Source organism: Argopecten irradians, chromosome 2 (genome assembly GCF_041381155.1).
Source record: "Argopecten irradians isolate NY chromosome 2, Ai_NY, whole genome shotgun sequence".
Classification (NCBI taxonomy): Eukaryota; Metazoa; Mollusca; class Bivalvia; order Pectinida; family Pectinidae; genus Argopecten; species Argopecten irradians.
The window spans coordinates 36,258,331-36,275,107 of record NC_091135.1 but is presented as its reverse complement, the minus strand read 5'-3'; the positions used below and the strand labels follow the sequence as shown (position 1 = coordinate 36,275,107).

At 36.5% G+C, this 16,777-nt stretch overlaps 1 protein-coding gene across 1 annotated transcript in view; it reads right to left on the bottom strand.

Moving 5' to 3' along the window:
* LOC138315327 (leucine-rich repeat and coiled-coil domain-containing protein 1-like) overlaps positions 1 to 16,777 on the bottom strand; it is a 60,151-nt gene that overhangs the window by 31,528 nt on the left and 11,846 nt on the right. The window contains exons 3-5 of the mRNA XM_069256261.1: positions 15,995 to 16,113; positions 10,554 to 10,688; positions 4,176 to 4,315 (exon numbers count right to left, since the gene is read on the bottom strand). Of these exons, the coding sequence (XP_069112362.1) occupies positions 4,176 to 4,315; positions 10,554 to 10,688; positions 15,995 to 16,113 (394 nt within the window). The remainder of the gene's footprint in view (positions 1 to 4,175; positions 4,316 to 10,553; positions 10,689 to 15,994; positions 16,114 to 16,777) is intronic.

Here is a 16,777-nt window from a genome sequence, read left to right as displayed (position 1 = left end):
ACTCCCATTTGACATTGCTTCAGTTAATTTCACAATCCATTTTTCCTGCACAGGAACTTCCACATGACTGAAGAATTTAAATCTACGAAATGGTTTTTTCCAGTTGTATCCTTACATGAGATTTTTAATGGAAATCTGTCTGTACAGCCGTACCCTGACAGATTAAATGTAATAACTTCTCCTGTCATTAAACCAAAGCCATTTCATCTTGGGCATCTTTAGGAGTGACTCAAACTATAATCTATGAAAGGACCTTATCATACAATGTATACATATATATCTATATAGTAATCAACCTTACAGTTACCTTAGTGATTGAATTTGCTGACAAAATAAGACACCTTTTTAAGACAAAAACATATCTGAAATTTATCATGTTAAAATTATAGAACTTTCAAGAAGAAATCTTATCATTAAAGTTTGAATTTTTGAAGTGACCCTTACTTATGTTGCTGCTTCCGATTGGCCAATAGTTCCAGTAATTTATGTATTTGAGCCCTACCTATGTTGCTGCTCCCGATTGGCCAATAGTTCCTGTAATTTATGTATTTGACCTTTACCTATGTTACTGCTCCCGATTGACCAATAGTTCATGTTATTAATGTATTTGAGCCTTACCTATGTTGCTGCTTCCGATTGGCCAATAGTTCCTGTAATTGATGTATTTTAGCCTTACCTATGATGCTGCTCCTGATAAGCTGATTGGCCAAAAGTTCCTGTAATTTATGTACTTGACCTTTACCTATGTTGCTGCTCCCGATTAGCCAATAGTACATGTTATTGATGTATTTGACCCTTACCTATGTTGCTGCTCCCGATTTGCCAATAGTTCCTGTAATTGATGTATTTGAGCCTTGTCTATATTGCTGCTTCCGATTGGCCAATAGTTCTTGTAATTTGTGTATTTGAGCCTTACCTATGTTGCTGCTCCCGATTGGCCAATAGTTCCGGTAATCTATGTATTTGACCTTTACCTATGTTACTGCTCCCCATTGGCCAATAGTTCATGTTTTTGATGTACTTGAGCCTTACCTATGTTGCTGCTCCCAATTTGCCAATAGTCACTGTAATTGATGTATTTGACCTTTACCTATGTTGCTGCTCCTGATTGGCCAATAGTTCCTGTAATTGATGTATTTTAGCCTTACCTATATTGCTGCTCCCGATTGGCCAGTAGTTCCAGTAATTTATGTATTTGACCTTTACCTATGTTGCTGCTCCTGATTGGCCAATAGTTCATGCTATTGATGTATTTGAGCCTTACCTCTGTTGCTGCTCCTGATTGGCCAATAGTTCATGTTTTCATGTATTTGAGCCTTACCTATGTCGCTGCTCCCGATTGGCAAGTATTTCATGTTATTTATGTATTTGAGCCTTACCTATTTTGCTGCTCCCGATTGGCCAATAGTTCCTGTAATTTATGTAATAGACCCTTACCTATGTTGCTGCTCCCGATTGGCCAATAGTTCCTGTAATTTATGTAATTGACCCTTACCTATGTTGCTGCTCCCGATTGGCCAATAGTTCCTGTAATTGATGTATTTGAGCCTTACCTATGTTGCTGCTCCCGATTGGCCAATAGTTCATGTTATTAATGTATTTGAGCCTTATCTATGTTGCTGCTCCCGATTGGCCAATAGTTCCTGTAATTTATGTATTTGAGCCTTACCTATGTTGCTGCTCCCGATTGGCCAATAGTTCCTGTAATTTATGTAATTGACCCTTACCTATGTTGCTGCTCCCAATTGGCAAGTAGTTCCTGTAATTTATGTACTTGACCCTTACCTATGTTGCTGCTCCCGATTGGCCAATAGTTCATGTAATTTATGTATTTGAGCCTTACCTATGTTGCTGCTCCCGATTGGCCAATAGTTCCTGTAATTTATGTAATCCCGATTGGCCAATAGTTCCTGTAATTTATGTAATTGACCCTTACCTATGTTGCTGCTCCCGATTGGCCAATAGTTCCTGTTATTTATGTATTTGAGCCTTACCTATGTTGCTGCTCCAGATTGGCCAATAGTTCCTGTAATTTATGTACTTGACCCTTACCTATGTTGCTGCTCCCGATTGGCCAATAGTTCCTGTAATTTATGTACTTGACCCTTACCTATGTTGCTGCTCCCGATTGGCCAATAGTTCCTGTAATTTATGTACTTGACCCTTACCTATGTTGCTGCTCCCGATTGGCCAATAGTTCCTGTAATTTATGTATTTGAGCCTTACCTATGTTGCTGCTCCCGATTGGCCAATAGTTCCTGTAATTTATGTAATTGACCCTTACCTATGTTGCTGCTCCCGATTGGCCAATAGTTCCTGTAATTTATGTATTTGAGCCTTACCTATGTTGCTGTTCCCGATTGGCCAATAGTTCCTGTAATTGATGTATTTGAGCCTTACCTATGTTGCTGCTCCCGATTGGCCAATAGTTCCTGTAATTTATGTATTTGACCCTTTCCTATGTTGCTGCTCCTGATTGGCCAATAGTTCCTGTAATTGATGTATTTGACCCTTACCTATGTTGCTGCTCCCGATTGGCCAAAAGTTCCTGTAATTTATGAATTTGACCCTTACCTATGTTGCTGCTCCCGATATGCCAATAGTTCCTATAATTTATGTACTTGATCCTTACCTATGTTGCTGCTCCCGATTGGCCAATAGTTCCTGTAATTTATGTATTTGAGCCTTACCTATGTTGCAGTTCCCGATTGGCCAATAGTTCCTGTAATTGATGTATTTGAGCCTTACCTATGTTGCTGCTCCTGATTGGCCAATAGTTCCTGTAATTTATGTATTTGACCCTTACCTATGTTGCTGCTCCCGATTGGCCAATAGTTCCTGTAATTTATGTATTTGACCCTTACCTATGTTGCTGCTCCCGATTGGCCAATAGTTCCTGTAATTTATGTATTTGAGCCTTACCTATGTTGCTGCTCCCGATTGGCCAATAGTTCCTGTAATTTATGTACTTGACCCTTACCTATGTTGCTGCTCCCGATTGGCCAATAGTTCCTGTAATTGATGTATTGGAGCCTTACCTATGTTGCTGCTCCTGATTGGCCAATAGTTCCTGTAATTTATGTACTTGACCCTTACCTATGTTGCTGCTCCCGATTGGCCAATAGTTCATGTTATTAATGTATTTGAGCCTTATCTATGTTGCTGCTCCCGATTGGCCAATAGTTCCTGTAATTTATGTATTTGAGCCTTACCTATGTTGCTGCTCCCGATTGGCCAATAGTTCCTGTAATTTATGTAATTGACCCTTACCTATGTTGCTGCTCCCAATTGGCAAGTAGTTCCTGTAATTTATGTACTTGACCCTTACCTATGTTGCTGCTCCCGATTGGCCAATAGTTCATGTAATTTATGTATTTGAGCCTTACCTATGTTGCTGCTCCCGATTGGCCAATAGTTCCTGTAATTTATGTAATCCCGATCGGCCAATAGTTCCTGTAATTTATGTAATTGACCCTTACCTATGTTGCTGCTCCCGATTGGCCAATAGTTCCTGTTATTTATGTATTTGAGCCTTACCTATGTTGCTGCTCCAGATTGGCCAATAGTTCCTGTAATTTATGTACTTGACCCTTACCTATGTTGTTGCTCCCGATTGGCCAATAGTTCCTGTAATTTATGTACTTGACCCTTATCTATGTTGCTGCTCCCGATTGGCCAATAGTTCCTGTAATTTATGTACTTGACCCTTACCTATGTTGCTGCTCCCGATTGGCCAATAGTTCCTGTAATTTATGTATTTGAGCCTTACCTATGTTGCTGCTCCCGATTGGCCAATAGTTCCTGTAATTTATGTACTTGACCCTTACCTATGTTGCTGCTCCCGATTGGCCAATAGTTCCTGTAATTTATGTATTTGAGCCTTACCTATGTTGCTGTTCCCGATTGGCCAATAGTTCCTGTAATTGATGTATTTGAGCCTTACCTATGTTGCTGCTCCCGATTGGCCAATAGTTCCTGTAATTTATGTACTTGACCCTTTCCTATGTTGCTGCTCCTGATTGGCCAATAGTTCATGTAATTGATGTACTTGACCCTTACCTATGTTGCTGCTCCCGATTGGCCAATAGTTCCTGTAATTGATGTATTTGAGCCTTACCTATGTTGCTGCTCCCGATTGGCCAATAGTTCCTGTAATTTATGTACTTGACCCTTACCTATGTTGCTGCTCCCGATTGGCCAATAGTTCCTGTAATTGATGTATTTGTCCCTTCTGTTTCTCTGCCGTCATCTTCAACATCTCCAGTTCACGGTTGAGAGCAGAGGCTCGCATCTGTGCATCATGGGTCTTCTTTTGCTATGGTGAAAAAATTTGAAATTCAATCAGACCTTACCATAACTTTACCCTTAGATGATAGGCAAATTGTATCAATAAAAATAAAAAAAATAGTACTTAATGGACAGTTACATTTAATAGTTGCCAAAGACTAGAGCTTTTTAAGACTTAAAGAATTCATGTTTCTTTTAATTGATAAAACTGATTAATTCTTTTATTTAGAATACATACTGTCGATCATGCAATAGGGACAGCAATTTACAAAAAAAAAATAGATATATCGAAATGCATCTTTAGGGGTGAATTAGTCAGGTATTCAATATCCAAAATTGAACTGAATACCCAAAACCATTATGATAAATTGTTTCCCCTGAAAACCCAAAACCTCCAACCTCCATGATAAGTGGTCTTCCTTGAATACCCAAAACCTTCATGATGATTGGCCTTTGCTTAATACCATAACTTCTATTATAAGTGGTCTCATCTTAATACCCAAACCTCTATGATAAATGGTCTCCTCTGAATACCCAAACCTCTATGATAAGTGGTCTCCCCTGAATACCCAAACCTCTATGATAAGTGGTCTCCCCTGAATACCCAAACCTCTATGATAAGTGGTCTCCCCTGAATACCCAAACCTCTATGATAAGTGGTCTCCCCTGAATACCCAAACCTCTATGATTAGTTGGCTCCCCTGAATAGCCAAACCTCTATGATAAGTGGTCTCCCCTTAATAATCTAACTTCTATGATGAGTGGCCTCCCCTGAATACCATATAAAACCTTTGTAGTATGTGGGTCCCCTGACACTTTGATTGTACACCTGGATAGACATGACATAGGTGAGATAAAACAGCTGCTAAAGTAGGACTTAATCTCTTATGACGTAGAAAACAGGACACCTCAGGATTCAAAACAATAGTACTTCAAGATAAGGCTGCCATCTCAACTAGAGCTGTTTTCAAAATTAACACAAAACCAAACAATGACCAGTTTATCAATGAATGCCACAAATGACCATCAAATCTTACCAGCAAATATTGTACATGTATTGCAAAAATAGCATTTTGCACGATATAAATAAAAATTAAACAGAAGTTATTGTGATTTGCATAAGCATAACCTGGATCATTCAGCATACATGGAACTCCTAGCTTGATCGGTTAAAAGAAAGAGGCCCATAGACCTTAACATTCATCAGAATATTAGTACAAAACAACAGAGTCATAGTATACAGTAGTGGATAACAATCAAGAGTAAGACAATACAAGGACTCTTAAATTGCAGCTTTAAGTTTCCAATGTATTTCATGAAGTTGACCTTAAAAATGAGTCAAGGTCATTCACTTGAACAAACTTGCAAACCTGGTCTCTATGCGTCTCAGTTATTGACAAGAAGTTGTATGAAGATTTTAACTTTTTTGACCCCTGTGACCTTCAATGAAAGTCAAGGTTATTCATTTGAAAAAAACTTGGTAGCTAATCATCATAGCAAGCTACAGTCCAAATTATCAGTACCTTGAGCCTTTCAGTTATTCATGAGAAGTCCTTATTCCAGTATGCTACAGGCCTAATAGTGGTCTCCAGGCCTTTTTAAGTTATTGACAAGAAACTGTTTAAAGATTTTAGCCGTTCTGACTCCTGTGACCTTAAATGAATGCCAAGGTTATTCATTTGAACAAATTTGGTAGCTGTTCAGGCCAGTCTAGTACCCTAAATGGCCTTTCCGTTATTTAGAAGACATAAATTAAATTTGTAATGCCATTAGCCCTCAACCAACTGTGTTGCAAGTTTCCAAACCATGTAAGGCAGTTGCTACACTGAACTGACCGTAGGCTGCTACATGTAACATAATGAAATAAACATATGCTCTTATTTAACCCTGGCTGCTACATGTAACATAATGAAATAAACACACGCTCTTATTTAACCCTGGCTGCTACATGTAACATAATGAAATAAACATATGCTCTTATTTAACCCTGGCTGCTACATGTAACATAATGAAATAAACACATGCTCTTATTTAACCCTGGCTGCTACATGTAACATAATGAAATAAACACATGCTCTTATTTAACCCTGGCTGCTACATGTAACATAATGAAATAAACACATGCTCTTATTTAACCCTGGCTGCTACATGTAACATAATGAAATAAACATATGCTCTTATTTAACCCTGGCTTCTACATGTAACATAATGAAATAAACATATGCTCTTATTTAACCCTGGCTGCTACATGTAACATAATGAAATAAACATATGCTCTTATTTAACCCTGGCTTCTACATGTAACATAATGAAATAAACACATGCTCTTATTTAACCCTGGCTGCTACATGTAACATAATGAAATAAACACATGCTCTTATTTAACCCTGGCTGCTACATGTAACATAATGAAATAAACCCTAAGTTATATGGCCTCTATATCAAATCAACAACATATTGTCTGCATGCCCTCATCCTACCAATACTTTAAAACCCTACTAACATTTAACATTCTAACAGTATCTTTCTTTTGTTTAAAATCCTATTAACAGCTTTGTTCTTTTGTTTAAAATCCTATTAACAGCTTTGTTCTTTTGTTTAAAATCCTATTAACAGCTTTGTTCTTTTGTTTAAAATGCTATTTACAGCTTTGTTCTTTTGTTTAAAATGCGATTTACAGCTTTGTTCTTTTGTTTAAAATGCTATTAACAGCTTTGTTCTTTTGTTTAAAATGCGATTTACAGCTTTGTTCTTTTGTTTAAAATGCTATTTACAGCTTTGTTCTTTTGTTTAAAATGCGATTTACAGCTTTGTTCTTTTGTTTAAAATGATATTAATAGCTTTGTTCTTTTGTTTAAAATGCGATTTACAGCTTTGTTCGTTTGTTTAAAATGCTATTTACAGCTTTGTTCGTTTGTTTAAAATGCTATTTACAACTTTGTTCTTTTGTTTAAAATGCGATTTACAGCTTTGTTCTTTTGTTTAAAATGTGATTTACAGCTTTGTTCTTTTGTTTAAAATGATATTAATAGCTTTGTTCTTTTGTTTAAAATGCTATTTACAGCTTTGTTCGTTTGTTTAAAATGCTATTTACAGCTTTGTTCTTTTGTTTAAAATGATATTAATAGCTTTGTTCTTTTGTTTAAAATGCTATTTACAGCTTTGTTCGTTTGTTTAAAATGCTATTTACAGCTTTGTTCGTTTGTTTAAAATGCTATTTACAGCTTTGTTCTTTTGTTTAAAATGATATTAATAGCTTTGTTCTTTTGTTTAAAATGCTATTTACAGCTTTGTTCGTTTTTTTAAAATGCTATTTACAGCTTTGTTCGTTTGTTTAAAATGATATTTACAGCTTTGTTCTTTTGTTTAACAGCTCAAGCTCACCATTGACCTTCATTGGTCAGTACCTAGTAAATAACACATATAAGTTTCAGACTCCAGAGGGCGATAACTAGTGGTAATGTATATACTTTTACTGGACCATGGCAGCCCCTTACAAACCTAATGCTAACACTTTAAGCCTGAACCATTTAACCTACTTAAATAAATGAAGGCACTACCTTACTACTGAATAATATTATAAGGATTTTACAGTTCTCATCATAAGAACAAAGTTCTGTCAGTCTGCTCACATCAGAGGACCTACAAGTTTGATAATCAAGCCTTAACTGCTTTCCAATTTCCTGTGACTGCAACCATTTAAAGCTTCATTTTCCTCCCCATGGAGATAAGACAGGGACAGGAGTGATAAGCATGCTTGTAACACAGATTAAAGTGGACCCCTGATCAAGTCTCTTCAGAATAACTATAGCAGGCATTGACAAGGTTTTAATACACTGCAGGTCTTGTTTTAAATTATTTTTGACTTAGATCTAGCTTTTCCTTAGCATCTACTGATTTTACTCAAGTAGATCAAAACATAATAATCCATTTCAAAAAGGTTGCACAAGGTATGCCTATTGCATTTGCCTTTCACCTATTAGTTGTAGGATTGATTCCCAAACAAAGACAACAGAAAGGTGTCTCCCTAGCATTTTCCTTGTACAGTACCTAGCTGCTATATATGACCCTTAGGACCATGTTGGCCAGAATGCCTTCAAAATTGTGTCAGCAAAAATGTTCCCAAGAGCCATGTTGTTAAAGATAATCTGGGTTTGGTGTGCAAGCCCATGTGGAGTAGTTGACAGTCACTGACTGTATGTTAGTGATTTATCTCTGGGTACTCTGGCTATCATTCATCTCCTTAACCTGGTACAACCTTAAATGACCTTGGCTATTCACTTGATGTTCAACAAAATAAAACCCATCCCTTTACACTTCTTTGTGGCTAATTAACAAGTGTGACCAATTAAATTTTTCATTTTACTTTTCGTTAAATGAATGAAATGAATTAAATCTTATTACAAGATGGTTTTACCCATCAATCAAACAAATTTCTTCCCATGATGATCAATCTCCATATTTGTTTACATTAACTTAAAGGGTTTTGTATTTAATAAAAAATAATTGTTTTTAGTTGACCCTACAATACAGTGGCCACGCATTCCTGAGAAATACTATTTTTTCATGAGTTCACAAAAACATCATGGACTATTATTGAGGCTCGACCAATAACATCTGATGAATGAAAAAATTCAGTACATATCCATGTGGTAAGACCGAAATTCCAGGCCTATAACCATAGGGTTTGATTGACGGTCATTTTATTTGCATACGTTCCCTGGCCTAACAATTCAAGGAGTAAAAATGTAGAGAATGAATGGCTATGAAATCTGAGAATGTAGGAAATAGTCATTATGGAGATATGTTTCTCAGCCGTAGAGTACATCATGAACAGTAAATGGCAGCATTAAAATCACAGACAAATGTAGTAAGTCTCCCCAAGAGGAAATTTGATTACACAGCCCGGATTAGGCTAAATCTGCCAACCAGTAATTATCGACTGACGTAACAGCTGGCTTGCTTCACATGAGACCTACTGAAGGATTTACTAGGACTGGACACCAAAAACATCATCAGTCACAGTGTCCAGCAGACAATTACCAGGGAATTGTGGGACAATGAAATCTGATCCGATACTTCTCCTTGAGAAATGACCGTCGGCCAGACAAATATGTCCCTAGTCCTGGACAGACAAAGGCATGGGATGTCTCAAATCTGAATACATAGACTATAAGTTATCTACTTGTATGTGTACTTTCATACTTTATACAGAATGGACCAGATTTGGATCAGAACCCATGATTTCCTTAAGAAAAATGGCTTATCATTTCTTAGTGAACTAATTAACTGGCAATCTGCCCTGTGTATAAAGACCACTTGGCTAAAAAGACCCTTTTTTCTTAATGGGCAGTCTTTAAAGACTGATTTGACTGTATATCAGATTCCATACCTGAAATTTTAAACTATCCTGGCAAATCACCATAAAAGGGAATAATTACATTTACAAAGTATAATATATTGACAGAACTCCAGAATAATTAACTGCATACCAATATAACAATAGTCATTTTTTTAAATTATCATGTCCCTTTCTTCTTTTGCTCAAGTTGTTTGTATATTTCTCCCAACTTTGAGAGATTTTTTCAGAAAAGTTTTAGGCAGGAGATATTTCTCTGCCATGGGCTCCTAGTGTATAACAGAGGTGTCATCAATACAAGATACTTGATGGACCCGAGTGATCAATCATGACACTAGTGAAAATTCATGTAAACAATGAAACATATGGATCTCTCAATCCTCATGAGAAATTGTAGTGGTTATAAGCATTCAGCAATCCTCATACTGACCAGTTAAAGTCACTCATTCAGGTAGAGATAAGTCCATGTAAAGTGGTATTATTTCTTTGTGTCCCTCTCCATCCAGGAGAACTGTACTTGTAGCCAAAGTTTAATTGGAACAAATGTGTGATGAAAGCCCCATTCATTTCCGATTGAAACTGTGACCTTGAACTCTATGTCAATTGTTTCCTGAATATTCCCTCCCGATATTTGGTTTCAGATAGATCCATTTATTTCTTTCCTGTGTCTATACAGTAGTTGTCCCTAACGAAGTTGATGCATCACATCTATAGTGTCAGCTTCTTTACTTAAATTCCCAAAACGTTCCTTCCTAATCCTTGCAACATATATATGTATAAAATTTATGTAATAGCACAATGATTTATTGTAACTATATAAAATATTAGAAGCTTTTAAGACTAAAAGGTATTGTCCATTAATTATTCAGACTTTACTGTAATGTGAAATAGATATGCTCATAATTACCTCGTGCGTCTGCTGATGCAGTTTTTCCCGCTCCATTTTAGCAGTAACTTCCTCTAAGTTACGGAGACTCTTTTTCAAACTTTCTTCCGTTTCCCTGGCAACAGACAGCTGTCTGGACTCTTCCTGCAGCTGAATCTGAGTGAAAGTGGTCTACATTACAATCATTTCCAAAACCCTAATTTAACAATGTATGTGGTCAAATGTTTTATGATTAAATGAAATCATTTATTTCTTTCTTTGCATTTTTACAAATGGTAATAAGGAAGTTGGTCAAATACATTGTGACAGATAAAAACGTTTATCCTAGTTGTAATTACCATACAAATAAACTTAATTTCATTAAACTCCATTTGTCCCCCTGTAATTGTACACTAATTTTATCAGTAAAAACAAATATAATTCTACCACGATAACAAAATGATTAAAAGGCACAATTTAGTCAGGCTAATTCTGTTACATAACCAGGAGGCAAACTATGAGACAAATGTATTGTTCTACATTCTTTATGAAACATATAACAACAACAATATTGACACAAGAGGCCCATGGGCCCTAACGGTCACCTGATATTTGATACAAAATAGTTATCTAATTTACTAGCTATTTACTGATGTCTTTTGTTCATGAAATAGGACCATACATCTAATACAAAATTTCATAAAGCTTGGGGCATATTTATTCAAAGGAGGTGTTGCATACAGGGTGAAAATCCGCCCATGATATTTTTTTGATTTTTGAATTTAAATTAGTTAATTGCATTTATACACATATGTCTATAATACTTAAAACCCGATTGGACCATTATTAGGACTACAGCGCCCCCTACATTAACACTGGTAAATTTAATGTCCATTGGGCCTTTTACCTAGCATAAGTCATAGTAAAAATACTTAAATCACGTTTTTCTTGTGATTTAAAATACCACATAAAATTGCCTTTTTAACGACATATCACACTTGGCTGTATCCAATATCATTCGATCACAAATCGAACGTAAATATCAAATTTGACAGAAAATACGACTTTTTGAAGTTTTCAATTTTTCGTTCGAGCACCAGAATAAGTAAGGCACTACTCGAGTACCCTAAAATTTTGATGTTTAAAATTATATTCAGGTTATCATCGATTTACCATAAACAGCACAAGTTGATGAATCATTGGATATGCCACGTTTTTTTAGGTTAATTTCGTCTACCCCCTGTTTTTTTCATAATATCAAAGTACTGGGAGTACACTGTCTAATATTACCGACTTTACTGTTGGAGTAGAATGTGATGATGAGGTGCGTATTTCGACCAAACCTTGAAATAATCATCATAAACTCATGTTTAAATAATATTTTTCAGAAATTCTACTTATCCGTTTTGAAACAGTGGGACACATAAAACTGACAGTTATGATTTAACACATACACAATGCCATGTGGCATTCCAGAAACTGTATAAGCATTAAGGTAATAAATACGACAGTATGTGTCCTTTGCCCATTGTTATTTAAAGGGAACCATCAATGTTGCCATCGTCTCATGTAGGGCGATAGAATTGCACCTGCTATACCCATTGCATGATCGTAAAAGGCGACTAAATTTGGTACCTATTTTGCTGGCGTCAATCAGACATCAGACGAGGCGCTATGTCTCATTTTACCTTTAGTAACCTATAGGTATCGCGAAATAATACCACTAAAATGTTTACCAGGTACTGATTACAAGTTATAAGTTTGTTTCTCATCCAACAACCTTCATGAAAGTGCATGATTTCTAGCAGCTTCATTTTGCTAGATATTTTCGTCTAACTTCTTAGAACAAAAGGAGACCGAAATACCTATATCAATGAGTTTATATTAGAATTGGTCGGTCAATGTTTATATCAGATACACTATTTAAAAAAAATACTATTGTTACTAAATTAATTATGGGGAAAAAACTTTGATGAAATATCTTGGTTCTGTCCTTTGATGGGGCAACACCATAGAATATATGAAAGGACATACACGGGATGCCGTCCTTAAATGACTATAGCTGTAGTAGTACGTCAATAAAAATCAGCGAATTAACCAGTTTACTTTTGCAGTAGACCAATTCCTGCATTCTTGACTCTATAAAATTGTTTTCATTGTTTGTTTGATTAAATCAAAGCTCTATTGATAGCCAGGATCATGTAAGGAAGGCATCTTATGTATGCAGTGTCCTGAGTGTATGAAGTGCGTAGTGTGCGATATGGGAGACTTCGGTATATTCATGTTGTGTCTTCTTCTATAGTGGAACTCTTGCCCTTTTCATAGTGCTGTATCACTGAAACATGCCGCCGAAGACACCAAGCAACACATCCCCCAGTCACATCATACTGACAACAGGCGAACAAGTTGTCCTACTCCCTTAATGCTGAGCGCTAAGCAGGGTGTGTCTAAGCCAGGTGACAGAACCCAGAGCCTACCTCACAGGGGCGAGCTCTCAACCGAAGGCCAAATGTGAGACAGTGTCAAGGAAGACGTTAAGAAGTATAAATTAAGTTAGGAAGAAGAGATGCTATGACACGATCCTAAATTTAGTCACCTTTTCTTATCATGCGATAAGGGCAGTAGGTACGCCCTACCTGCAGGACCGCATTTTCATCGCTATTTCATTTTAATGTCATAAGGTCATCTAACCCGAAGGGTCAGGATGACCTACTGTCACAATGCTTTGTCCATGGTCGTGCGCTGTTCGCATTTCGTCGTTCGTATAAACTTTTCATTTAAACAACTTCTTCTCAATATCCGAAAGGCCCAAGAAACTGATATTAGGCATGTAGAATGCTGAAATGATGGACCACCAAGTTTGTGGAAATGAATTACATTGCCCTTCATTCAAGGTCAAAGAATTCAAAAAGGCTAAATCTTTTAACGATTTCTTGTGAATAACTAAGATGCCTAGATACCTGATATAAGGCATTAAGTATGCTGGCATGAAAGACTACCAAGTTCATTTAAGGTTACAAGGGTCAAATAGGCTAAAAACTTTAAACGACTTATTGTGAATAACTAAGAGGCATTGGAATCTGATATCGGGACTGTAGAATGATAGCTTAAACGACTACCAAGTTTGTTTAAATGAATGACCTTGACCTACCTTCATGGTCACATGAGTCAAATAGACTAAAATCTTTAAACGACTTATTGTGGATAACTAAGAGGACTAGACACCTGGTATTGTACATGTAGCATGTTGGGATGAAGGGCAAATGTTCCTAAATCATCTTGCCCGATAGGTCAGGGTGACCTTTAGTGATCGTACTTCGTGCGCCGTCGTTCATAAACTTTTCATTCAAACGACTTCTCAATAATTGGAAGGCATCAAAACATGATGTTAGACCTAACATATTCTTAAATAAAGGGCTACTAAGTTGTTTGTCAAATGAATGACATTGACGTTAATTGAAGGTCACAGGGTTCAAATTGGCAAACATAAACAACTTCTTGACAATAACTTAGACGCCTTGCAGTATGCTGGAATAAAGGGCTTCAGACTAGTCAAATATATGAAAATCTTCAAACAGCTTTTCAATATGTGAAAGACCTAAAGAACTCAGATAGTGGGTCTGTAATATTCCGCATGATTTGTTTACTTTACCTACTTTCATAGTAACAGATTTTAAATATATCAGACACCAAGAACGTCAATTGAAGAGTTCCTAGAATGAAATATCTTATTTGGTGCCCCAAAAAGTTAAGCAATTTCAGTCCACTGTATTCTTTTTTCATTATTGTATAGTTTGACCATGTTTTATTGTGTGAATAATAGTTCGAGATGGGCTGTTTGGCTGAAGAATGAAATCCAAATTATCCATGACATGTTTATGACATCAAAACAACATTATATTCTTTTGAGAAATATCTAAGGTTAACATATAAGTTACACCGATATACCATAATACGTTTCGCTAAACGGAACATTTGCTTATTAATAAGTAAATAAACCCATGAAGACAGAAATACTTCTGACGATTGGTGTAGGAAATGTTATAGGACCCTATTTAACATATTGTCTAGTTCAATATATGACCCTAAAATTAACATTTTGTGATATAGGCAAAAGAAGTTTTGATTTAGATGTAGGTCAAATGTCAATATATAAATCAGTTTGACCGAACTTTGGTACACCAACTTACATAGGATACGTTTTACTCAAGTATGACGTCGCTAAAGCGGCTTTTGATACATGATAGAGCTGAGAGAAGGACAGATTTCGTTTAACATTTTTAACTCTCAGTACTCTCAGTACTTTGATATTGGGTAAGAAATAAAGGGGGTAGCCGTACAAAAGTGCAAAAAAGTCGGCATACCCAGTGATTCATCGACACAATATTTTTTTGAGTCAATAAATGATATATGAAGATATTTTTGATTGCTGAAATTTTAGGGTACTCGGGGTTTGCCATTGTTATCTAAGGAATTTATTAAAAACTAATAAAATGAAATTCCTCTATTTTAATGAAAAATTAAGAGCAAAACTGGAAATTGCAAGAAAACCCCAACAGATCTAATGACATATTGTATATCGTTAAAAAGATAATACAAAATGCTATGTTATTACACCAAAATAATTTATCTCTTGGTTTTGTATGTCTTAATATGATGCATTAAAGGCACACAAGTAGGAATCGGACGTAAAACTTACAAAAGGTGGCGCTGTAGTCGCATGATTAATCTATTCATGGAATAAGTACTGGTCCGATACGTATTATGTGCCGATTGATGTATTTGCACCAAAAAATTAAAAATCGATCGTGGGCGGCCATGCAACACCTCCTTACTGTTTTCATAAGGTTCAATAGTTATTATTGCAAAGGGCAATAACTCCGTAAATAAATTAGAGTCAAATCAAACTTATTTTCAAAGTTGTTTGAGATATTTCCAAGGTACATAATTTACTACAGTGGGCTTTTTGACATACTACAATAATACCAACACCTCTAACTTCCATTAGAGCAGATTTGTTTCTAAAATATGTGCAAATTTTAGTACACTCTTAGATTGAATTGTCCCTTTAATAACTTTGTATAAATCCTGCTTCCTGGTCCAGGATGAAGCATACATATGTGGTGGGTCTTACAATTGTGAAAAGGGAAATAGATAACCACTACCAGAAAACCTAAGTTGTTTTTGCAGGTAACCTCAAATTCTATTCACATTCAATCAGGGAATCAAACCATTTGAATTAGAGCAAGACAAGGTCACAGGGGTCAAAAAAGTTTGTCTTGTCAATATCTAAGATCCCTAGAGACCTTATATTTCCATGTAGCATACCGTATTGAAAGGAACAGTTACCAAGTTTGTTCAAATTACTTCTGACTTGATCTGTCTTTTAACAAGCTTTGATTTGTATTGAAGAAGACCTCTGCTAATCAGACAACAAGTGTGAGGTATTGATACCTTATAATAGTCTCTCTGAGAAAACTGACCTTTGCTCTATCAAGATCCTCCTGCAGCCTTAGCTTAGCTTCCCTTTCATTTGTCAGTGCATGTTTGAGGCGGGTCGTGGCTTCTATAGCCGTGTCCTTTAGCTGATCCCCATCTTTTGCTGTAAACAAACGAAGGAAAAAAAATCAGCATTTGAAACACTTAAGTTTATGTGGTAACTGCTTCAATGTTTTATCTGAAATAACCTTTCGACAGAAAAATAACTTACCATTAAAAACTGTTTGTACAGTGTTAAACAGGTACAGTTAAACTTTCATAATGGTTTGGATTTATCATTCATGCTGTCAAAGGCCAGAAGAGGCTTCCTCAGGGCCTGTATGTAAGTCCTCAGGGCCTGTATATAAGTCCTACAGGCCTGTATGTAAGTCTTCAGGGCCTGTATGTAAGTCCTCAGGGCCTGTATGTAAGTCCTCAGGACGTGTATATAAGTCTTCAGGGCCTGTATGTTATTCCTCAGGGTCTGTATGTAAGTCCTCAGGGCCTGTATGTAAGTCCTCAGGGCCTGTATGTAAGTCCTCAGGGTCTGTATGTAAGTCCTCAGGGTCTGTATGTAAGTCCTCAGGGCCTGTATGTAAGTCCTCAGGGCCTGTATGTAAGTCCTCAGGGCCTGTATGTTAGTCCTTAGGGCCTGTAAGTAAGTCCTCAGGGCCTGTATGTAAGTCCTCAGGGCCTGTATGTAAATCCTCAGGGCCTGTAAGTAAGTCCTCAGGACCTGTATGTAAGTCCTTAGGGCATGTAAGTAAGTCCTCAGGGCCTGTATGTAA